Source organism: Apodemus sylvaticus, chromosome 7 (genome assembly GCF_947179515.1).
Source record: "Apodemus sylvaticus chromosome 7, mApoSyl1.1, whole genome shotgun sequence".
NCBI classification, from domain to species: domain Eukaryota; kingdom Metazoa; phylum Chordata; class Mammalia; order Rodentia; family Muridae; genus Apodemus; species Apodemus sylvaticus.
Window position 1 is genome coordinate 10,143,226 of NC_067478.1, and position 25,088 is coordinate 10,168,313.

General features: G+C 39.9%; 1 protein-coding gene across 1 annotated transcript in view; it reads right to left on the reverse strand.

The window, feature by feature from the left end:
• Clasp2 (cytoplasmic linker associated protein 2) overlaps nucleotides 1-25,088 on the reverse strand; it is a 181,953-nt gene that overhangs the window by 155,429 nt on the left and 1,436 nt on the right. Inside the window, exon 2 of the mRNA XM_052187084.1 lies at nucleotides 4,441-4,519. Within this exon, the coding sequence (XP_052043044.1) occupies nucleotides 4,441-4,519 (79 nt within the window). The remainder of the gene's footprint in view (nucleotides 1-4,440; nucleotides 4,520-25,088) is intronic.

The window sequence follows — 25,088 nt, forward strand, 5'->3', positions numbered from 1 at the left end:
TGCTTTCTACAATAATTTTGAGTTTTTATGGGTTTTGTGTGTGTTTCTTGTAGTATTTATTTGGATGTTTTTGTTTTGCTTTGGTTTTCTGTTTGTTTACTTTCTAAGGAGGGAGAAACAAAGGTTGATCTGGGAGAATGAGGAAGGCTTAAGGAAATATTCATTAGGGCTGGAGAGGTGGCTCAGAGGTTAAGAGAACTGGCTGCTTTTCCAGAGAACCCAGGTTCAATTCCCAGCACCCATATGGCAGCTCACAGCTGTCTGTAACTCCTGTTCTAGGAGATTTGACAATCTCACACAGATACACATGCAGGCAGAATATCAATGCACATAAAATAAAAATAATTTACTTTAAAAAAAAGAAGTGTTCATTAGGCCACAATTTAATTCAGCCATTTCCTTTTTAGAGGGACTTTCAAAACTGTTTTATATGTATTTATCCTCTTCTGTGTACGGGGAGTGAACACGAGCCATGGCATGTGCATGGGGCTCAGAAGACAATTCACAAAAGTCAGCGTTCTGTACCGGGTGTGACCTGGGGATTGAACTCAGGTCACCAGGCTTGTTGACAATCACTTTTACCCACTGAGCCATTGTATTGGCGCTCTATCAAATTAGGTCATCTGGTTACGACTTGTGATAGGATTAAATTTGAGGTGCTCCAGTTCTTGAAGAGCATAAAGGTTCTGTCTACCCTCTAAGTCAGTAGTATGTGAAGATACTCTTTCATAGACATCATCAATACTTTTAAAGGAGGCATCCAATAAATGGCAGCAAAAATTATAATAAGGTCACATTTGCGATCATATCACATAAGCTTGCAAGCATTAAGTTCAAGATTCACGAAAGATCTTCAAAGTGAAAACAATGTTGACTAACAGTAAGTCTGCAGAAGTAACCGATTAAAAAAATAAGCTGTCCATGCCAGTAAGGCTGGGTGTACATGTGGAATGGGAACACCAATGAAAAGCATGAGCCAATGAAATGTAATTAATAGTTATTAGATCATTACGTATCATATACATTATATATTACATATCATAGTAATATAATATATAATATACTATATATAATATATAATAAAATATATTACTATAATATAGGTAATATATTAATATATAATATTAATATGTTATATATAATATTATAGTTAACAGCAATGAGCTATAAACAGTAACAACAAAAAACACCATAAAGAAAAGTCTAGAGTATGAAGAATTAACCTGAAAAGTTCCGAGAAACTATGAAGGAAAGAACTACAGAGAAGAGGTATTTCAAATGAAAGAGCACAGCACATGCAAGTTAAGCTACATCCAAATAAGTGAGCAGGATTCTGCTAAACCAGAACGAAGAATTCCTGATCAAGATTCTGCAGACGATAACTGAGATGGGAGAAAGTACATGTATGTAAAGTTAACACCATTCCAGTGTCCTGGAACACCAAGGACACTATTCAAAGTCAGTTACAACTCCAGTCCATCATGCTTTAAGGAGCTGTCATATACTCTGTATCTTAAAAAAAAGAAAGACACGTAATAACCAGAGTAAAACTTCAGTGTAAAGTGCCATCTGCAGCAATAGTACTAGAAAGCTACAACTCTGGTGGGGATCACAAACACAATGCCCACAACCATAGAGAGGCAAGAAATGCCAAGTATGCCAATTTCAGTGCAGTATTTCAACCTTGTGATATTGTAGTCAACATTCTCAGTTATGAATAACAAAAGATGAAAGGAATCATGAATCACAAAGTCCATGCTCAGCTGGGCGGTGGTGGCGCACGCCTGTAATCCCAGCACTCTGGGAGGCAGAGGCAGGCGAATTTCTGAGTTTGAGGCCAGCCTGGTCTACAGAGTGAGTTCCAGTACAGCCAGGGCTACACAGAGAAACCCTGTCTCGAAAAAACCAAATCAAAAAGAAAAAAAAAAAAAAAAAGAAAGTCCATGCTCAAGGCTCAGTTGGGAGTACTGGGGTAATCTTTTTGTACATTGTCTAAGGCATTTTCTGACTGACTTTAATAAAGAGCTGATGGCCTATAACTAAGGAGGAAAGGAAAGGAGGAACTTCCGCGCAGAGATAGGAACTGTGGGAAAGATTCAGCCGGGCATGGTGGTGGTGGAATTCACCAGCCAGACATGGAGGAAGAAACAGGTGCCAGAACTGAAGGGGAGGTGATGGGCCACATGGCACAACATATACTAGAATAAACAGGAACAAGCCTAAGCTATAAGGCCTAAGCATTCATAAATATATAATTCATAAATAAAGTCTCCCTGTCATTTTTGGAAGCTGGAAGGTCAAGACAGTCGGCAATAGGGAAGAGGCATGCTTAGCATAAAAGGCCTGGGGAGGAACACAAGCTTATCGTCCACAAGGACCAGAAGTTTAAAGTTCAAAGTCATTCTTGATTGTATAGTCAGTTCAAGGGCAGACTGAGATAAACAGTGAGTTCTAAGCCAGTAAGAGCTGCCCAGAGAAACCTTTTATTTAAGGGAAATAAAGAGGGAAAGGAAGAAGGGAGGGAAGAAAGAAGGAAGAAAGGGAGGGAGAGATGAAGGGGAAATGGAAGGGAGAGAAAGAGGGAGGGAGGGGGAAGGAAGGGAGGAAGAGAGGGAGGGAGGGAGGAAAAGAAGGAAGGAGGGAAGAAGGAAAGAAGGGAGAGAGGGAGGGAGGGGAAAGAGGGGGAAAGAGGGGAAGGGAGGGGGGGAAGGAGGGAGGAAGGCAGGGAAAGCTGGGCAGAGCAAAGCAAAAAGTGGACCTAGACAAAAGGAAGCTGCAATACAAGTTCAGCCAATAATTACAGGTAAGAGAAAATCAGGCACGCCTTATCATCTAATGAGAAATTATCATCTAATTTCTCAAAGCCTCAAAAAACAGAACTTTATTTTTTAAATAACCATTTATGCACTGAAATACATAAGCAAAACATGTTTTTAAAGCATGGTTTATTAACACCTACCATGAATTTTAAGCAGAAGGCTTAGGGTAAAAATTTTACTTTAATACTAAGGATGGGAAGTACCAATTAGTAATTAAAAGAAACCTATTCAAGAAATGGTGGGAAAAGAAAAATAACAAAAAACTGACACAATTAGGTGGCATAGCAAACACGAAAAACTGACCACAGATATTTGAGAAGTAAGTTTAATAATACGCTGACACTTACGGTATTAACTTAAATCACAGAAGAAAGCCACTAACACTCCAGGCGTTATTTCTGTATACTGATGTAAAATCGCAGTGATCTCATTCAAAACACTCTACAGTGCAGATGACTATCACACGTGGGTGTCAAAGCCAACTACATCACTGTGCTCTGCAGAGCAGCAGCTCACAGGAGCACAACAACCATGCAGCTAGCAAAGCAACACTGCTGCTCCGAGGAAGGCCATAAACAGGACACAGCAACTTTGTTCAACCTAACAATAAAGCATGTGGGACTGGAGTACAGCTCAGGGTTAACGCCGTGTGTTCAGTGTACAAGATTCAGGCTCTGCTTCAAAACAGACAAAACCAGGGACTTCTGTGTCTTTCCTTTTGCTCTAACTTACTCATTATAGTTTATAAAAGATTGGTCTGAGCAGACTTCTCCATAAAACAAAACAACAACAACAACAAAAAAAACTAGCAACAAGCCTGGATGGTGACACATGCCTTTAACCCCAGCACTTGGGAGGTAGAGGCAGGCGGATCTCTATGAGGTGGATGCCAGCCTGGCACACAGAACGAGTGCCAGGCCTGCCACAGCCATAGAGTGAGACTGTCTCAAAACAACAAAAAACAACCCCAGAGCATGTAAGTTGTATTATACATTTTGTCATTTAACAGAAAGTTAGAAACACTAACAGAGATGAGCATGTCCTACCGCTGAACAGTACCCGGGACTGTGCCGGCTCACTCACAGCATCTGCTCTGTACCCGGGACTGTGCCGGCTCACTCACAGCGTCTGCTCTGTACCTGGGACTGTGCCGGCTCACTCACGGCGTCTGCTCTCCGCCTCCTGCGGAATGCTTCTTAAGAAGCTTTAGTAGATCTTTTTAAATCTTTTTTAGGAGATTAAAATGCTGAAGTACCGTATCTCTGGGATATACAAAGCTATCCTTTTTAAAAACTGTAATTTTAACTAATTTTACTTACTTTATTTTATTTTAATGCGTCTGTAAATGTATGCTGCGGGTGTGCAAGTGCCCTCAGAGGCCAGAAGAGGGCATAGAAGCTCTGGAGCTAGAGTTACAGCCTGTAGTGACCCACCAGCTCTGAGTGCTGAAACTCTAACACAGGCCCTCGCAGGTCTTCTGAACAAGTGCTTTTAACCACCAAACCATTTCTCCAATCCCCAAACTACATTTTTTTCTAAATTTACAGAAATTCATTCTAAATAACAAAATCTAGAAAAGTCACTGTATCAAACTCTACAATGATTGTTAAAATGAACTTACCCATTGTTACATAAGATTTAAATCGTGTTGACAATCTATCCACAAAGGCACTTAAAATCTCCAATCCCAATAATGATACCTACAAAAAGAAGAGATTTAATAAATAAAAATTACAGATGCATACTTTATCAGTATACAATCTTAATATATAGCAATCTTCACATATTACTAATATTTTAAAAAGTAAGTTTAGCTAGTTATAGTGGCACAGGTCCTTAATTCCACCACTCAAGAGGGAAAGGCAGGAGAATCTCTATGAGTTCAAGACCAGCCTGGTGCACATAGTGAGTTCCAGATCCACCAAGGGTACATAGTGACACACAGGCTCAAAATGTACATTACACACACACACACACACACATACATATTCATTTATATATGTACATTATATATCTATGCATATATAGTTATATATACATGTGTACATACATATGTTTATAAAATACATATGCATATATAAAATCACTATACATAAATATATATTTTGGACCTCACCCCAAGTCTCAAAATAAAATTTAGTAAATTTTAAAATTTTCAATGAGATTGATATATTTAGAGCTAGTTAGTCATGGGATTGAAGATTCTATTCTCAAATACATCAATAATAACAATTTGTAAAGGTGGAGTGTACTGGCTGGTTTTGTGTACAGACTTGACACAAGCAGAGCCATCAGAGAAGAAGCCTCAGTTGAGGAAATGCCTCCATAAGATCCAGCTGTGGCATTTTCTCAGTTAGTGATCAATGGGGGAGGGCCCAGCCCATGGTGGGTGTTGCCATCCCTGGGCTGGTGGTTCTGGGTTCTACAAGAAAGGAGGCTGAGCAAGCCAGGGAAGCAAGCCAGTAAGCAGCACTCCTCCATGGCCTCTGCACCAGCGCCTGCCTCCAGGGTCCTGTCCTGACTTCCTGTGGTGATGAACAGGGATGCCACAGTGGAAACAGAAGAAATGCTTTCCCCCTCATCCTGCTTTCTGGTCACAGTGTTTCATTCCACCACCAGAAACCCTAAGACATGTAGAAAATAGTAATAAAGCTTATTTGACAAAAATTTAATAACTGGTAAAGTAGGTAGGTGATGACTTCAGTAGCACAAGTTAATTGCGAAGGATTTTCAGTTTCTATCTGGAAAGTAGAAACTGGAATACTAACTGTCCTTGAGTGCATTGAGAGAGCTGAGGGTGTAAAGCAGTAATTAACTGTCCTATCACTACAACGCTTGTGCTGAGGTGACCTCCATCCATAAAATTATTTGCACTGCTGCTCCGTACTTGTAATTTTGCTACTATGAATCATAATGTAAATATGTGTTTTCTGATAGTCTTAGGTGGACCCCCTCAAATATATCATGACCCACAGGTTGAGAATCGCTGTTGTAGACTAGCCAGTATCATTAAAGAAAAAATAGGCAGACAAACAAAATGTCCACAAGTGACAGGAGAAGAATGAAGTCACAGGGCAAGTGGATAACAAGAATCCATAGGAAGAAGTACACTGTAGTTAACAAATTGCTGGGGGCTGGAGAGATGGCTCAATGAATGGTTAAGAGCACCGACTGCTCTTCTGAAGGTCCTGAGTTCAAAATCCCAACAACCACAAGGTGGCTCACAACCATCCGTAACAAGATCTGACGCTCTCTTCTGGAGTGTCTGAAGACAGCTACAGTGTACTTACATATAATAAATAAATCTTTAAAAAAAACAAATTGCTAATAATCTGGGTGTAGACTATTATGGAAACTTATTATTTTTGATCATTTTGTTATTTTTGTGTACAGGGATGCACTCCATGTAGTGCCCATGGAGGCCAGAAGAGGGTATCAGATCCCCTTGGAACTGGAGTTATAGACAGTTGTGCCACCTTGTGGGTGCTGGGAATTGACCCTGGGTCTTCTGGATTTCTTAACTGCTGAGCGTTGTGGCCAGCACTTAGTATAAAATCTCTCAAATAACCAGTGACACAGAGTTCATACCCACTCACAGGCTCCAGTTTGCACCCAAAGACAAGATTACTTGATAATTAAGACCAATAGGCAGGAGATTAGAGAAGGCTCTGCAGCTGGTGGAAATCTTGAAGAAGACACAGCAAAGGCAATGCTTTCAGTGCCCTTGTCTTCTAGAAGAGCTTAACTTGGAAGTACTGGGGGAAGAAGTTCCAGTACCCAACGCCTAGGGCACAAGTAAGTAAACTGTTGTGATATTTTTCCAATCCAATTACCCGGTAAAAGAAATCTCAACTCAATCAATATCAATACAAGCAATACACCAAAGCAGATCTCCCACTACACTACTCTATTCCCATCTATGTTATCCCATATCACTTGAGGTTTCTCCAGGCCATGAGCTTCTTCTGTTGATCCTGCATTGCCCCTCCCCTTTCCCCATTGATCCTTTTCTCCTCCCCCAAAACTTTTCAGATCCTCTTCCTTCCTCCTGCTCAATCATTGGCTCTAGCCTTTATTTGAAAAGCTAAGGTGGGGAGAAGGTTCACAAGGTACCTGTATACATGATTAACTTCTCATCTGCAGCCTCTCTCAGGAGTGGAATTAGCATCAAAATATAAGCCCAGGGCTATCCACAACAAACTGTAATGGAGGAAAGGAGCAAGGCTCCAAAGCTACTCCACTATGAGACAGAAAACTACCCTCAGCCCACACTATCCAGGTGACTGTTTCTGATAAAGCTTTACCACAAAGCTCAACCGTGAAGAGCCTCCAAAGACTGTACTGTGGTTTTGCCACTGGGAATGGGAACGCATGCGAGAATATGTATATGGGAACAGGCAGACAGTCGAGGAGCCCTAGATTACCCTGCATTGCTGTTGGTGCTTGGCTGGAGGGAAACACTAATACACTGCTCAGGGAGTGGGAAACACAGTGTAAGATGTGGGAGGCCAAAGCTGGGATTTCCCGATTCCCAGTCCCTGCTGGAAACCATGCAGAGAAGAATGGAGGGTTATGGGGTCAGAGGCCCATGGGCCTGCAATGAGGAGCCCAGGGCCAGGGACTCCCAAACTCCTGGACATCCAGACGCTGGGGAAGTTGGGAATGGAGTTAGGTCCCCAGGATGAAGAGCCTGGGACTTGGGGGAGGGGGGCATGGGAACTCCAGCTTAGCTCATTGGTGATTGTCCTTAGCTTAGCAGAGATCGTCAAGGGAACTCAGAGAGGCCTTCTGCGGAGACTTAGGAGGAGTAGCTTTGTAGACAAAGGCTTTCTCCATGCTTCCCACAGTGGTTCTTGAGACAGTCCTTGGTTCCAAACTGTTTACTGATTGTTCATCGTGGAAAATGGGTGCATACCATCTCCTCACAATGGACGAGAGATTAAACACCTTTTGAAGGAAGGAATGTCTGGAAAGGGAACTTACTGGCTAAACTTTCAGGGCCCATCTAGGTACCTCATTAGCATGGAGAACTCTGTTCTGATCTATGTGACCGTAGGTCACCATCATAGGGGGTGTGAGTGGTCATGTAACGGGTCCTGGTCAAAGGCAAGAGAAGCTCCTACCATCCTCTCAGAGGTTCCCAGGCTTTAACTCACTCACCTTATCAAATTTCCTGGTACAATCCACTGCTCCACAACTCCTCCCTCCTTTTCTTTTTTATAAAGGAAAGGTGTCACTGGAGTTACTGTGTCTTATATTATTTGTAGTGAAAATGTGGGGTGTGATGGGGTGTGGTGTGGTGGAGTGTTAAGCATTAAATAAAACAACATTAGCCATAAATGTAACACAACATAAACCAGAGGGATGGGAGCTAGGAAGACAAGGGATTATTAGATTAATTGTTCAGTGGATTGAAATTGAGAATGAGTTTGTACAGAGTTTGTGAGGGTATTAACATCAGTTTTAAACAATATTTGATTCATCTACACAGACATGATGTAAGTTTCCCCAAGTTCGGTAGCCATTAGACTCTAGCAAGAGAGTTCATCTGTGGTTAGAAGGTCCCGAAGCTGTCAGCATCTGTTTGTCTATGAAGTCTTCCAGTCAGATGATGTGTCTGGACAAAGGCAGCTTTACTGCCAGAGGCAGGTCCAAGGAGATGGCTGGTCAGTCTATCTGGCCTGTAGCGGCAGTTCTCTTTTTCCCTTTTGTAGAGATAAACCTGTAATAATCACAACAGGGAAGCAGAACCCCAGCAGGAGCAGTCTGCACAGGGTGGGTAGTGTATATGTTAAGCCTGTAACAGTTTGCTTGGGAACATATCATAGTCTGTTGTAATGGTTCTAGAAAAAAAATCAAGGGTGTTGAGGAATTTAGTCCTGGAGGGAATCCTTTAAGCGTGTTGTATTAAGAAAATCAGAGGGAAGAGTTGAGGATTTATCTGCTTTGAATAGCTGAGGAAGAAAATACCATGTTAATTATGTATCTGGGATAAGCAGTAACAGCTTGTCTGTAAAAGGAGACTGGTTGTTAATTAAGGATTAAATAACTGTTATTAACATAGTTGGTTTGACCTATGGGAGTAGATTAAATATGATTTTTGAAGTTTAAAAGAAATTTTAGGACAATTTTAGTTAGAAAGCACAAACATTGTTTCAGGTGTTCCTGTTAGGGAGAAAAATAAGTATTTAAATACAGAAGCATGAAAATGTAGTGTCAGGAGTTACAGGCATGTTTTTCCCCCCGAAATTCTCAGCAGCAAGATCTCATCTCCTGTCCTTGCGTGGCAGGCTCTTTTCACCTAGGTGGAGGGGGAAGGGCCTGCTTGGCCACAGCGGCTGTGGCTGCATGCTCTAGCAGGTAGTAGGTCCCTTTTTCTCCCTGAATGTTTTTCCTTGGCTGGTGTTGCTAGAAGGTAGCAGGGATGAAGTGTTTTTTGTTCACCCTAAAAGTAGAGTGGAAAGAGAAGAAGCATAGGGACTTGGTGGCACGTACTGGCAGGGCCGGAGGTGGGGAGCTGGGGGAGAGGGGTGTGGATAGAGTTTTTGTTAATGGTCAGTTGGACTGTCTGGATTTGGACAGGGTCGGTATAGTACCTCTGCCCAAAATCAAAAGTAGGAAGAAGACAAGAGTGTCTGTCTTTAGAGTTGGAAGGTCTGACTCTTTGGAATTAGTGCCAGGAGTTACTCACAGTCTTTGTTTAATCTGGAGTTCCAATGTGGGTCTGTGTGGACTGCCAGCTGGGTTATGCCCCATGTTCTAAGATCCTCATTTAAGGATTTAAAGTGGACTCATTCCAATTACAGGACCTTGGAAGAGTCCTGTACTGTTATTTTTCGTCACTACCTCCCAGAGTGGGTAATTTGCACACCTGCTGCTTTCCTTGGATGAGGTAGCTGGTTCTCAGGCTCCCTCTCCAGAATCAAACCCTGATTCCCTCATCACCCGTAGTCAACATAGTGGGCATGGTAGGCACTACGACCATCAAAAATTGATAGGGCAGACATTCAAATGGGTTGTCTAGGCCACAGGGGACAAGAGATCTGCCCAAGGTTATCTAGAGTCACTAAAGCCCCCTGGCACCCAATACCCTAATCCCCAATGGCCAGGTTGGTTTTCACTGATAAATGCATGAACAACTCCCCCCCTCCTCTGGGAGGGGGTATCAGCACCTGTTGGCATGTATTAGTTCTAGAATGACCACAGTTATCCAAGCAGGAGAGGAGCAAGTGACCAAAGAAACTATAACTGATTTAATGAGCCATTCGCAGTTTCACTGCACCAGCCCTGCGTACTTAGACATGCATGGCTTGATCTTTGAGACAAGCATATGCTACTGGCAGGATCCTGCTCAACCTCACCAAGTTTCCTAGCACAGTCCAGTGCCCCACACTGCACCAGAAAAAGTAAGAGACTGGCCCCACACCTTACATCAGGCTGGCAAGAGAAATCGAGAGCAAAGGGAAGAGAGTGTTACAGGAAACAGGATAGGATTCAAACAGAGGGTTGATCAGAAATACTGAAGAAAACCCTCATCAAGCTAACTCAAGGGAACCAGAAGCAAACAGGAATCAAAAGCAAATACAATACACAGACCGAACTCAGCTCCTGACTAGACTGATTAGATAGCTCTACACTAAAAGCTTAGCAAAAGGAAAAGGTGCTACTTCAACAATAAAAACTATTCAATTTAGTCTTAAATTTCTTGACTACTCTGCAACTTTCAACTAAGAAGTATGAGGCACAGGAAAAAAGCAAAAGGTAGGGATTTGGGGCCCCAATATCAAGACCAAAGCCATCAACAAACAAAATACAATGTATAGGTCTGAAGCCTAAGTTTAACCCATGATTAATGTGTTTGCAGCACAGGGTGAAAGCCAGTTAACAGAGCACTTAACTAGAGACTGAAAAGCCTTGGTTCAGGCCTAGCAGAGGGTAAGCTGACTGGTGACTAGTGTGCATGAGGCCCTGATTTTAATCCCCAGTACCATCCAGACTGGACATGGTGGAGAACAGCAGTCATGGAGGCTACACTACATAGGAGAGGGTTTTTTGTTTTGTTTTGTTTTGTTTGTTTGTTTTTGAAATAGGATTTCTTTGTGTATCTGGCTATCATGGAACTCACTCTGTAGACCAGACTGACCTCAAACTCAGAGATTCTTCTGCTTCTTTCCCCTCCCCTTGCAGCCCCTCCCACCCATGCTGGAATTAAAGACATGTGTTGGCATCACCCAGCAGCATGGAGAAACACCCTAACAACATACATGAATAAATATGCAATTTCAGCACACAGATGGAAACCTTGAGAAGCATAAGCCAGCTGGTCCACCTAAAAAGTTCCAGGCCAGCTAAGGCTGCATAGTGAGACACTGTCTTGAAGGAAAAAAAAAAAAAAAAAAAAAAAAAAACCCAAAATATTTTTTATTTAAAAAAAAAAAAAAAAAAAGAGGGCCCAGTTAACTGACTCTGCAGGTAAAGCCCTTGTTGTGCATGACAGACAACCTGCGTTCAGCCCAGGAGCCCACATAAAAACAGAGAACTCCACCAAGGTGTCCTCGGCCTCTACTCTACATGCACACCGTGGCATATGTGTTCTTCCCACCCTACCAGCACAGTACCCCATCTCTAACACACACACACAAAGTCCTAGTTGAGTTTCTATTGCTGTGATAAACACCATGACCAAAGCAACTTGGGGAGGAATAGTGGGGTAAGGGGAGTTTACTTCATCATACAGTTTACACTGTAAACATTTTATAGTTTATCATGAAGACAAGCCGGGGCAGAAACTCAAGACAGGAACCTTTGAGCATAGTGCTGCATCTCAGTACTGGGGAGGCAGAGGCAGCTGAATCTTAAGTTTAAGGCCAGCCTTCTTACAACCAGAGCTACGTGGAGAGATTTTGCCTTAAAAAGAGAGGAGGGAGGATAGGGAGTGAGAGAACTGAAGGTAGAGGCAATAGAAGGATGCTTTTACTGGCATATTCCCCATGGCTCACTTGCTCTTTTTAATATAGCACAGGACCGCCTGCCCAGAACTGGCATTGCCCACAGAGGGCTGGACCCTCTCACATCAATCATTAATCAAGAAAATGCCTCATTTGCCTATACACCAATCTCATGGAGACATTTTCTCAGTTGAGGTTTCCTCTTCTCAGACGATTCTAGCTTGGGTTAAGTTGACAAAAAGGGGGAAAAACCTAACCAATACACATCATCATATCAGCATCATAACAATAACAAAAACTCTTAAATACAAAGGAGGAAGACTGAGGCTTCGGCTCAGTTGATAGAAAACTTAACTGCCATATACAAGTCCTTCCATGAGATTCTCAGCACTACACCATGGTACTCAGCACTCAGTAGGCAAGGTGCAGGGTGATCAAAAAAGAATTCAGGACCACAAAAGAACTAACTGAAAAACAAACAAACAAAACTACCACCACCACCACCCTGAAAAAAAAGAAGAAAGAAAGAAAGAGAAGAGAAGAGAAGAGAAGAGAAGAGAAGAGAAGAGAAGAGAAGAGAAAAGAAAAGAAAAGAAAAGAAAAGAAAAGAAAAGAAAAGAAAAGAAAGTATAGCTGAGACTGGACAATGCCTAAGCAATTAAGACACTGACTGCTTGTACAGATGACCCAGATTCAAAGCCGGTCTGCGCCACATGGCAGCTCACAGTTATCTATAACTCTAGTACCAAGAGATCTAATGCCCAATTCTAACCTTAGGCACCAGGCATACATGTGGTCACAGACATGCATGCAGAAAAAACACCCACAAACATAAAAAATAAATTAAATTCTTTAAAAGAAAGTATAGTTATTATAATAGAACAAACACAGGGTTTCATGAATTGAAGACAGAGTACAAAATAGACAAAAACTAGCTGATATCTAGCAGCTGTACAAAGGGACTCAATGAAGTGATCAGTCTTTAAACAAATGTTGCTAAATAATTAGATGTCAACATGCGAAAGGAATAGGCCTCAACTTACACATGACATCACTTATAAAAATTAAACAAAAACCATATCAAAGACAAATGAAAATTACTTTAAGTTTTTTTAAGTGTTCACCAAAATGGTCAATTTATTTTATTTTTGCAGTAAGTGTGGGGCCTTTATGCATCTATACAGGTGCAGTATCACTGAGCTACACCCTGCTCTTTGAAAACAAAGCTAATTTAAACCCAGTTAAGAGCATAAACACACTGACAGACTGCTCCAATTTACCATATCCTAAGCACAAAAACAAACTGCAACAAACAAACAAAAAAGAACTGTTTTTAGATTCATCAACTAAAGCCAATTTTTAAGGGTTTTGGTTTGGTTTGGTTTGTTCTTAAATCATAAAAGTAAGATTAATAAGTCAGGACAAGGGCTGGGGAGATGACTCGACAGGTACTTACAGTCAAGACCAACAACCTGACTGAGTTCAATCCCTTAAACATGACCAAGTAGAGAACCAAGTCCTATGGGTTGTCCTCTGATCTCCACAAGCATGGCATACTCAAAGGAACACATACACACAACTAATTAATTAACTTTTAAAAGACCAGATCTGGCAGCACAAGCTCGCAATCCCAGCATGCAGTAGGCCAAGGCAGGAAGACTGTAAGATCTAGTTAGCTTGGATACACAGCAACATCCTGTCTCATCTTTTCATCAAAAATTTAAAGAATGCTATTATCCTGAGAAGATTCAGTATCCAGGACCATCTCCATGTTTTTCCTTATCAATCATTCTCTCCCTTCCTCCTGGCCTCTGCATCCCAAATGATGGGACATGTTTGAGTAATCTGATGTTAACAAATGAGCATGCTGTTGTCATCTTAGCTCTACTAGTTTCAGTTCAATGGAAACATTTAGCTCAGAAATGTCAGTCAATGGCTGGCTAGAGGGCTCAGTGGGTAGATACTTGTACCCAAGCATCAGGACCTAAGTTCACTCCCCAGAACCAACTTAGTGAAAGGAGAGCTGATTCCTTAAAAGTTCTCCTCTGGCCATCCATTAGTGCTTGTGTGTGTTCAAATTTACATAGCAGGAGGAATATGCAACAAATACTAAAATATCTGCAATCAGATTAAAAATATTTATTAAACTGATAAAATTTATTTTAAAATATACAACTCAGTATTGATATTTTTAAGTCATCAAAATAATTAACAATAGATAAATGCCTCTTAAATATACATGATATGTTCTTTTTTGATTTTTTTTGGCTTTCAAATCTTTTTTATATTTTTTCATTATTTTTATATTGAAAAAGGAAGTAAAAACATTTTATGATAAAATTGAAGATTTACATAGAAAATATTTCTGATAAATTGAAGAAATATATAACACATTAAAATTGACAATTTTCATGGAAAATTAAAGAGTAAAATGGTAAATGGGAGAACATCTCTCTCCCATAAAAGCATTGCTAAATTAATTGAAAAAGTAGAAACATTTTATGATAGAACTCAAGATTTACGTGGAAAATATTTCTGATAAATTGTAGAAAAATGTAGAATAACATGTTAAAAATTGAAGATTATCATGGAAAATTACAGATAAAATGGTTGTGGAGAGCCTTACTGGGGTGTCGTGCTGCCTGGCAGAAGCCTGACATTGGCCAAGGACAAGGGCTTCAAGCAGGAATCTGACATTAGGGCATAATAGGGAAGTAGGTTAAAGCAGAATTTTTATCTTAGGGTAGAATGAGAGAAACAAGCTTCATGCAAGATTCTGGGCTTGGACAAGGAAGTAGGCGCAGGTATTTTGGTCATCCTTACACACCCTTGGAAACAGCTGTCACTGAAGTGATGTGGGACTTTGCTTAATGCCTTGACAATTTTGTATTTACTGTCTTGCTTGTTCCTCATTGTACTACTATGGATCTTAATTCCTGCAAGTAATTAAATCAGTATAAAAATGGATTGAGAATTATTAAACCCGCCTTCAGTCTCAGAACTGGCTGGGGTCATACTGCAGTTTTGTCTAATTGTCTCTTTCTTTTTAATCCTCACTCCAGCGCTGGAGAACCTGTTTACTGACAGAGCGGGCTTGGTCAAATGGTAGGCCTAAAAATATTTCTAAATTGATTGAAAGTGGAATTATAAATATTTTCTGATAAAATTGAAGATTTACATGAAAATAGCTCTGATAAATTGAAGAAATACATAGGAAAACACATTAAGATTGACTAATTCATGGAAAAATTATAGAGATAAAATGGTAGACCTAAAAATATTTCTAAGTTGATTGAAAGTGGAATTATAAACATTTTCTAATAAAACTGAAGATCTACAAGGAAAATATTTCTGATAAAATTCAAGAAATATATAGAAAAACGTGCTAAAATCGAAGATTATCGTGGAAATAATACAGATAAAATGGTAGACATAAAAACATTACTAAATTAATTGGAAGAGGAATTACCAATATTTTTTGATAAAATTGAAGATTTACATGAAATATACTTCTGTCAGTCTATGCCTTTTTATTGGGGAATTGAGTCCATTGATGTTAAGAGATATCAAGGAATAGTGATTGTTGCTTCCTGTTATTTTTGATATTATTTTTATGTTTGTGTGGTTACTTTCTTTTGGGTTTGTTGGAGGACGATAACTTTCTTGCTTTTTCTAGGGTATAGTTTCCCTCCTGTGTTGGTGTTTTCCATCTATTATCCTTTGTGGGGCTGAATTTGTAGACAGATATTCTGTAAATTTGGTTTTATCATAGAATATCTTGGTTTCTCCATTTATGGTGATTGAGAGTTTTGCTGGGTATTGTAGTCTGGGCTGACATTTATGTTCTCTTAGGGTCAGTATGAGATCTGCCCAGGATCTTCTAGCTTTCATCTGGTGAGAAGTTTGGTATAATTCTAATAGGTCTGTCTTTATAAGTTACTTGACCTTTTCCCCTTACTACTTTTAATATTCTTTCTTTGTTTAGTGCATTTGGTGTTTTGATTATTATGTGCCAGGAGGACTTTCTGGTCTGGTCCAGTCTGTTTGGAGTTCTGTAGGCTTCTTGGATGTTCATGGGTATCTATTTAGGTTAGGGAAGTTTTTTCCTATAATTTTGTTGAAAATATTTACTGGCCCTTTAAGTTGGAAATCTTCACTCTCTTCTATACCTATAATCCTTAGGTTTGGTCTTCTCATTATGTCCTGGATTTCCTGGATGTCTTGGGGTTACAAGCTTTATGCATTTTGCATTTTCTTTTACTGTTGAGTCAATATTTTCTATCATCAGCACCTGAGATTCTTTCTTCTATCTCTTCTATTCTGTTGTTGATGCTTGCATCTATGACTCCTGGATTCTTTCCAAAGTTTTCTATCTCCAGAGATGTCTTATTTTGGGAATTCTTTATTGTTTCTACTTCCATTTTTAGATCCTGGATGGTTTTGTTCAGTTCCTTCACTTGTTTGTGTTTTCCTGTAATTCTTTAATTTTTGTGTTTCTTCTTTAAGGGCCTCTACCTGTTGATCCATGTTCTCCTGTATTTCTTTAAGGGAGTTATTTATATCCTTCTTAAAGTCCTCTATTAGCATCTTGAGATGAGATTTTAAATCTAACTCTTGCTTTTCCGGTGTGTTGGGGTATCCAGGACTTGCTGTGGTGGGAGAATTGGATTCTGATGATGCCAAGTAGCCTTGGTTTCTGTTGGTAGGGTTCTTGTGCTTGCCTTTCACCATCTGGTTATCTCTGGTGTTAGTTGGTCTTGCTGTCTCTGGCTGGAGTTTGTCCCTCCTATGGGCCTGTAAGCCTGTGTCTGTACTCCCAGAAGACAACTCTCTTCTGGCAGGGTCTGTGCACAGAAGGCTGTGGAGCCGCCTGGCTCTCTGGTGCAAATGGAGGCTGGAAGACCAGCCTTCAGAGATTTTATCTCAGGATTGCTTCTTAATGTTGATATTCCTTTTCCTACCTATCACTATGGCATAACCTAATGATTCCTGGGCATTAGCCTACCCTACTAGGCAGATTTCCTACAGATAAACATGAAGATAAACTTTGATGAATTAATTCTGTTTAGATGAATTAATGATTGTATAGAATTCCTGATTTTATTTAAATAAAGTTTTAGAAGTTTATTAGTTTTAATAAATTTAAAGTTTTAGGAGATGGTTTTAGTTGTTTTGCCAGAAAGATATAATAAAGTCAGAATCAAGAATAGAATGGATCAATTCCTCATAGAATAGTAAGTAAAGGCTGCATAATAAGGAATAAGAGTTTTTACATTATACTAAAAAGAGATATAGGCTTGGGACAAATTTGTGATCAAGGAAAAACATTCTTTCTAGTTCAGGTCCATGGATGAAGCCATAGGTGTGCACCATGATAAAGCAAGGCCATGTGAAACTGTTGATTACAGAATGAAGCATTGCTTTGAACTTAACTATCAACAATCTCTTGTAACTCCCCTTTTGTGTAACATTTTATCTATGAGGTATTTTTCTAAAGAACTTTTGTCTAAGAAGGTTTAAGAGGCAAGAGAAAAGAAATAAGATGGTGGCTTCTGAGGCTCTGCTCCATCTATTCACCAAATGTGTGTGGCTTGGAGGACTCTGCCCCAACCATCCAAATGTATATATGTATACATATGTTTGTCTCTATGTATGTATATATATATAAATGTGCAGGTATGTTTATGTACATAAGTATGCAGGAACACTTGTGGAGCTGATGAGACAGACACGACCAGAACATGTGTGTGTATGAATGTATGACTGTGTGTTATGTCTGTGCATGTTGTCTGTGTAAATGAATTTTCTTTTTCTTCTTTCTCTCTGGTTCATGACAATGAGTCCAAGCCTCTCACCTGACAAGTGAAGAGGTCCTTAAGCAACAGAAAAAAGAAACCAGCATTAATTAGCACAAAATAATAAGAGTTAGAGAAAAAAGAAACTAGTGTTTATTAGCACAAAATAGCAAGAGGATTACAGAGAAAAGAAACCAGCTTTTATTAGCACAGAACAGTAGGAGAGAGTGTTAAGTTTCCAGAGGCCATCAGCTTCTCTTCCCCAGAACAGGAAGAGAGAGTTACAAGGCCATAGATCATCAGTCTTTGGCTTTCTTCCAACTTACCTCAGTGCATGTGATACTAGAAAATTCCCCAGCAATAAAATAGTAATGATCACACCTGATTTAAGACTCATGAGCTAGAAAGTTTTATTTGTGACATTGGCAAAACTGACAAGAGGTTTTGGCCTGTAGCTATCATGTAAGCTTAATTCATAATCATAGATGGTCTTCCACTAAGGTAGAACAAGAAGACATGTTGTTCATAAAGGACATGCACCCACAAAGGACACTCTTGCTGGAAACAAGTTCATAGGTCTTTTTTTGTTTGTTTATTTTACAAAATTTACTTAAAGAATCTAAAAAATTATAAACTCTAAGAAAATTAGTGAAAGAATATTATAGAATAAGTGCCAAGCAAATGTGCATAAAAATACAAATGAAATGAATAAAACTGAGTGATCTACAGTGTCAGCAGAAGACAAGACACTGGTAAGACTGCCGAGACAGAAAAAGATATAAAATAAGTGAGTGAATGAACTCAGAAAACACACTCTAAGTGCCAGACAGCATTAGAGACCACCACAGAGTGCAGCAATTTAAATTAAACCCAGTTAAAGAGGTTTTGTGGTTGTCCTCATTGATCTTCAGTAGCACTGGTTCAGATATGAAGGAGAGTTGTGTTTTATTAAATAAGGACCATAAAGCAAGAATGAAGAGAGAGATGAGAATTAAGAATTAAAAAAGAATGGGGCTTGAGAGAAGGCTCAGTGGTTAGGAGCACTTGTTCTTACAAAGGATCCAGGTTCAGCTCCCAACACCCACATGGTGCCCACAATCATCTACAACTGCAGTTCCAGGGAACCCAATACCTTGTTCTGATCTCTAAGAGCACCCAACATGTACATGGCAGACATGCATGCAGACAAAACACTCATGCACGCAAAATAAAATTTTAAAAATGTAAAGAGTCAAAGTAGAAGAGTTGAAAGCTTAATGAAGTTGGGCATAGTGGTGCACACCTTTAATCCCAAAACTCTAGAGGCAGAGGCAGGCACATTTCTATGACTTCCAGCTATCCTGGTCTACATAGCCAAGTTCCACAACAACCAAAGCTACTTAGAAAGACTGGGTCTCAAGAAGAAAATAAAGCTAAATAAAACAGACAGAGACAGAATTTAATGAAGCTAAATGTAATGTTACATACACCTATAATCCTACTATTTTTGAGTGGAGGAAAGAGATTACAAATTCGAGGATACCCTAAACAATAATACTGCTAGAAAACCATCTCTCTTTTACAGTTTTATAAAGGGGGTCTTAATGACATGGAAGTCCTTGAGGTGGTCAAGCCAGTTTTTCATGCGTGTATATGTATGGGGTGGGGCACACAGGTACAATACATCTATGTGTGTGGAACAGCTAACAATCACAGGTGTTGGTCCTGACTTCCACCTTATTAGAAACGGGGTGTCCTCTTGTTTTGCCAGCTTGCCAGGTAGCCAGAAATCCACCTAGCTCCTTCTTCCATCTCCTACCTACCTAGGATTACCTATGCATCCTTTCCACCACTAGTCTTTATGCGGGAGATAGGAATTCAAAGACAGGTCTTCGTACTTCCATGGGAAGCTAAGTTTAGCCACTGAGCCATTTCCCCAGCCCAATTAGTCAAACTTCTAAATCCAGGTATACTGAAGAAATAAAGTTTGCCAATAACTTCATCACTTTCAACATCTGAGTCACTATCAACCACTAATCTGTAATGTTCTATGCTGGTGTAGTGGCATTCCAGCAATTACATGTTCTGCTGCGGCCATGACTATTGTTATATCTTGTTGGTTAGTCAGACTTCTGGTACATTTAGATACAATCAGCCTTCCATATCCACAGGTTCTGCATTCTCAGATTCAACAGACATCAGATGGAGAATTTTGGAAGTATTTCAAGTACATTGGAGGATATGTATAGGCATATACATCATTTTATGTAACGGAGCCAAGCATGTTTAGTATTTGAGGGAAGGAGAGCTCTAGAACCAATCCCTTATTGATATTCTGGAGAAACTACACTTTTTTCTCTTACCATAAATTATGTGTAAGTTTCCTTTATAGTATAGTTAGGATATTACAAGGATCTTTTTTAAATGATGTACTTGATACCAAATATGTTATTTCAGAATTGTGAAAGGAGCATTAAGGAAGACACTAAGCTAGACACTGTAGCCCAGCACACAGGAGCTTGAGGCAGAAGGATTCAAAGTGTCCTGAGCTATACATTAATGCCCTGAGAGAAAGACTAAACTCTGACTCCACTGAAAATCACTCAGGACAAAGTCTCATGTATGACCAGACTGGCAACATAAAGAGACAACGTTAAACATAAGAAAAAAAAAAAGCTAAAAACAACCTGGTTGTTCATCCTGCCCAGCAGGTAAATAAGAACAGACAAACAGTATTCAGTTATGAGAGGAAACCTTGCCTCCTTTCCCTTAACCAAAGCTCCCACACTAGGAATAACAAGATGGCACAGCAAGTAGAGGCACTTGTCAAGCCTGACACCCTGAGTTCAATCCCTAGAGCCCATGTGGTAGAAGCTGACTCCTACAAGTTGTCCTCTGACACCCCGCACATCTATGCCCATACTCTCTCTCAGTAAAATATAATAAAACTGGCATGTTTTAATAATGTGGTATTTGTTGGGCAGTGGTGGTTTATACCTTTAATCCCAGCACTTGGGAGGCAGAGGCAGGAGGATTTCTGAGTTCGAGGTCAGCCTGGTTTACAGAGTGAGTTCCAGGACAGCCAGGGCTACACAGAGAAACCCTGTCTCCAAAAAAAAAAAAAAAAAAAAAAAAAAAAAAAAAAAAGATTGTGGTATTTAACAGGAAATATGACTTAGGTAATACTGATATTAATGGGAGCAAGCAAGATGGTTCAGGGGGCCACTGGGTTAAGGTACTTGCAACCTGAGTTTGATCCTCAGAACCCACATGGTAAAAAGTAGAAAAATGTCTCCTGTAAGTTATTCTTTGGCCGTGTGGCTCAGCCCCTTATCACACACCCTTAATCCCTCTGGCAGGAATACAGACAGTCCCTTAGTACGCACCTTTAATCCCAAACAATAAAGGTAAAGTTACTTTGTAGAAGGAAACACCCAAGTTTGAAAGTGATGTTTAATTGAGTGGCAGACAAAGTGTCAAATCAGAGAAAGATCTAACAGAATAGGCTATGCCCAACTCTCCCAAGAAGAGAGAGGAAAGGGAAGCTACTTAAGGGAGCAGTGCAGAGAAGACAAAGGAGGCAGCTTTACCAGACAGACAGGATGCAGAGGAAGGACAAGCCAGATACAGGTGAAGACAGAACAAACCAGAGAATGAGAAGGAGCCAGAAGATTAGAACAGATTGCTGGAGTCATTCTAAGGTCAAGCAGAGCAAAAAGAAGAGGGAAGAAAAAGAGGGTGGAGGAGAATGGAGGGTGGAGGGAGGGATGGAGAAAGAGGGAGGAAGCAGGCTAGACTGAATCAGTCCTTGAGGAGAGGAGTTTTGAGCCAGAATGGCTCAGTTGAATCAGACAGCAAGTTCAGAAAGAGGCTGAAAACATTCTAGGCCTAGATAAGATTGTACAGAGCTTAGAAGCTTCCAGGACTAGGCCTAGGTTAGCACACAGAGGCAGTAAGCCTTGGAGACAGCAATTACTTCAGAAAAATAAAAGTTACAATTACAAGTTATTTTCAGTGAACTTACTGTTATGTTTATAGGCAAATGTAAACGTTATTAATCCTAAGAAGTACAAAGAAAAAAGAAAGAACAAATGTACATTCACATTCTCTTCTGCTAATTCACCAGGGCTCCGACCTAAGGCAAAACACTTCTTAGGTCATCTTTTTTTACAAAAGTGGGATGTGTAAGGATACAGACTTACTAAAGCCATCCTAGAGAGTAAATGATATGCAAATTTAGCCCTGAGACTCACAAGGACAGCTTTTAAATGTTGTTTCTCATTTTATCAATATGTATGAAGAAAACTGTATTAATCTACAAGGCTTTTGGAAAAACTCAAAACACCAAAGTATATGTATCACATATATACTGACTACTATGAGCTTAAGTCTCTAGTTAAGACTTCCCCACCAGATTTGAGATCCCAATCATTTAAACACAGATCAAAAAATCTTTCCAACATAACTTAGTCAAAACCAGACTTTTCATTTCAGGCACTATATTTTTAGTTGTAGAGTTTACTCTACCTACATTTAAGGTAATTATTAACGGGTAAGGTCAATACTTACTGTTTTTATTCTAGTATAGTTTATGCTTTTCTTTTTCTTCATTTACAGTTTTTACTTGTGATTAAATGATTTTTCTCTAGTAGTGTATTTCATCTTATTGCTTATTTGATTTTAGAGTTTTTGCCCTGTCATTAACATGAAACTTGCAAAACATTTTTTGGTTATAAGTTATTTTCAAATAATAATGAATCAGACTATTGATAAAGATTAAAAAAACAACAACAACAAAATGAGAAAGGATATTAAAAATGTGTATTTTCTCATATTTTGAGTTTTCAATGTCCCACACTTTATATATTTCTCTAGTTTGTAACGATTGCATTTGTGTTCTTCTATGTTCATGTGCACATGAAGTATTTGTAAATGTTAAGACCAGAAAAAAAGAATTTTCCATGCCTTTATCCACCTGGTCTCCAAATTCAGAAGGCAGCATGCCTATCCTATTGCTCAAGAAGGCAGTATCCCTAATTACTACTAAGAGCAATTAATTAATTGCTCTTAATCCTCAAACCAATCCAAGACAAAGTCCTACTGGACCTACCAAAAATTACATGTCAAATGGTTAGCTGGTGGTACACACCTCTAATCCCAGAACTCAGCAGATGGGTCTCTGTGAGTTCCTGACCAACCAGGACTACATAGAGACCCTGTATCTTAGTTACTGTTCTATGGTTATGAAGAGAAACTACAGCCAAAGCAATTTATAGAAGGAAGCATTTAACTGAAGGCTTGCTTATAGTTTCAGAGGATTAGTTCATGAACATCAAAGCAGAGAGCAGATTAGTATGGTACTCAAACATTATCTGAGGGCTTGCATCCTGATTTGAAAACTGGGAAGAGAGGTGAGACCAGGCCTGGTGTGGGTTTGTGAAATGTCAAAGCCCATCCTCAGTGACAAACCTGCTCCAGCAAAGCCCCGCCCCCCATGCACGCGCACATGCGCGCACATGCACGCACCTCCTAATCCTTCCTCAACAGTCCACCAACTGGAGATGGAGTACTCAAATATATTAGCCTAAGGGGGCCATTCTCATTCAAGCCACCACATCCTGTCTCAAGAAGAAGAAGCAGAAGCAGAAGAAGCAGCAGCAGAAGCAGAAGAAGCAGCAGAAGCAGCAGCAGAAGAAGTGGAAGCAGTGGAAGCAGCGGAAGAGGAAGAAGCAGAAGAAGCGGAAGAAGCTGAAGAAGAAGAGGAGGAGGAGGAGAAAAGGCGAGAAGAAAGAAAAGAAAAAGAGAAAAGAAACAAAAAAATCACTGTCCCTGCTACCAAACTAGCCCTTACTACCAAGGATTTCATCTGTTATTCCTTTCCTTTCCAACTAAGGACTAAAGGACTGTCCCTCATATAAACCCTACCACATTTAATAGGAGAATGTGGCCTTAGATGTACAGTAAGTTTGAGGCCAGCATAAGTCCCATGAAACCCTGTCTCAGAAAAATAAACAAACTATACTCTGTGCATCTGTATATCCACCGGCCTCCAACTTTGTCTTCACACCATACTAATTATACTCTAGCTATGAGGGATGGAGAGATGGCTTCACAGTTATGACCACTGGCAGCTCATCTATAGGACCCAGGTTCTATTCCCAGCATCAACATGGCAGGTCACAACTGCCTGTAAGCACAGTTCCGATGGATTCAAATGCCTTCTTCTGGTATCTGTGGGCACCAGCCATGCACACATACATAGACATACATGCATTCAAAACAGCCACACATTTATACAATAAAACAAAAAAAATAATTATTTAAAAATTAAAAATAAACCAGGAGTAGTAGCACATACCTTTAATCCCAGCCCTTGGGGTAAGAGAAGGGAGGCAGATACAGGCCAATCTCTGTGTATCTAAGGATAACCTAGTGTACATAGCGATTTCTATTCTAGCCAGGGCAACATAATGAGAAGTGAGATCTCCTGTCAATAAGTAAGTAAACAAAACCTAAATAACAGGTTCACTATAACAGAATGTCCTCTAACAAACATTAGCAAAGGTTTTATGCTAAAATATTAAGTACCGAGGACTAGTACTTTCTGAAGGAGAGAAAATTAGGTGAAAATTGGGAGAAAATTGAATTTCTGAAGGAGAGAAAATTGAGTGTCCTTGGGTAGAGGAGGCATGGCATCTAATGGCAGAGCCAAGGAACTGACCTAAGAAAGATAGATGACCAGAAATAAAGACTAATAATGAGCAGCGCCACCAGAAAGTGTCTGACAGAGCTACAAGGCCTGTGGCGCTTCAACTGCTCAAGCTGTCCCAGGTTAAGGTATCTTGTAAGGAGCATGGAAAGAATGTGTGAATATCAGATACTTCCTGGAAGGACTCTAACCAGTTAACTGGACACTCAGAGATATGTCAGAAGAGTTGAAAATGTGGCATCACTACTGCCACTTGCTGACAAACATCTGAGGGCTGCAAAGGCTCCTAGGCAATCTACTGTTAGTGTGGAAAATGAAGCCCAGAAATTTCCTCTGGAGAAGGTGCGCAAACATTACTAAAGGGCTGACTTCCCACAACAGCCAATGCAGCAACATAGCACAAAATAGCCATGATGTGCAGGCATGTGCCTTTCTGACACTATAACGATAGCTAGCTAATTTCTTCAAAAGAAATTAATACTCCCGGTATTTTAGTAAATATTAGCTTTCCCCCAAGCCTCCTACTCCTCTTTTTTTGAGACAGGGCCTCATCACATAGTCCAATTTGGCCTCAAACATTATCTATCAGGGAAACATTTTCTTCAGTGATGCAGCCACTAGTAAGATGCCCATGGTCCTTTACTAAACCCTTCAGTCATTCAGTCATGCTCCTTTAAATAATCCTAAGCTTACTGATTCATTTAATTTAAAAAAAAAAAAAAAACACGAAGGTAAAATGGAACTATATGAAAATAGCAAGAATGGGTGGGAAACAGCGGTGCGTGTGAATGATGTATGAAGAGGCCAGTACCCATTACGTATATTTGATAATATATGC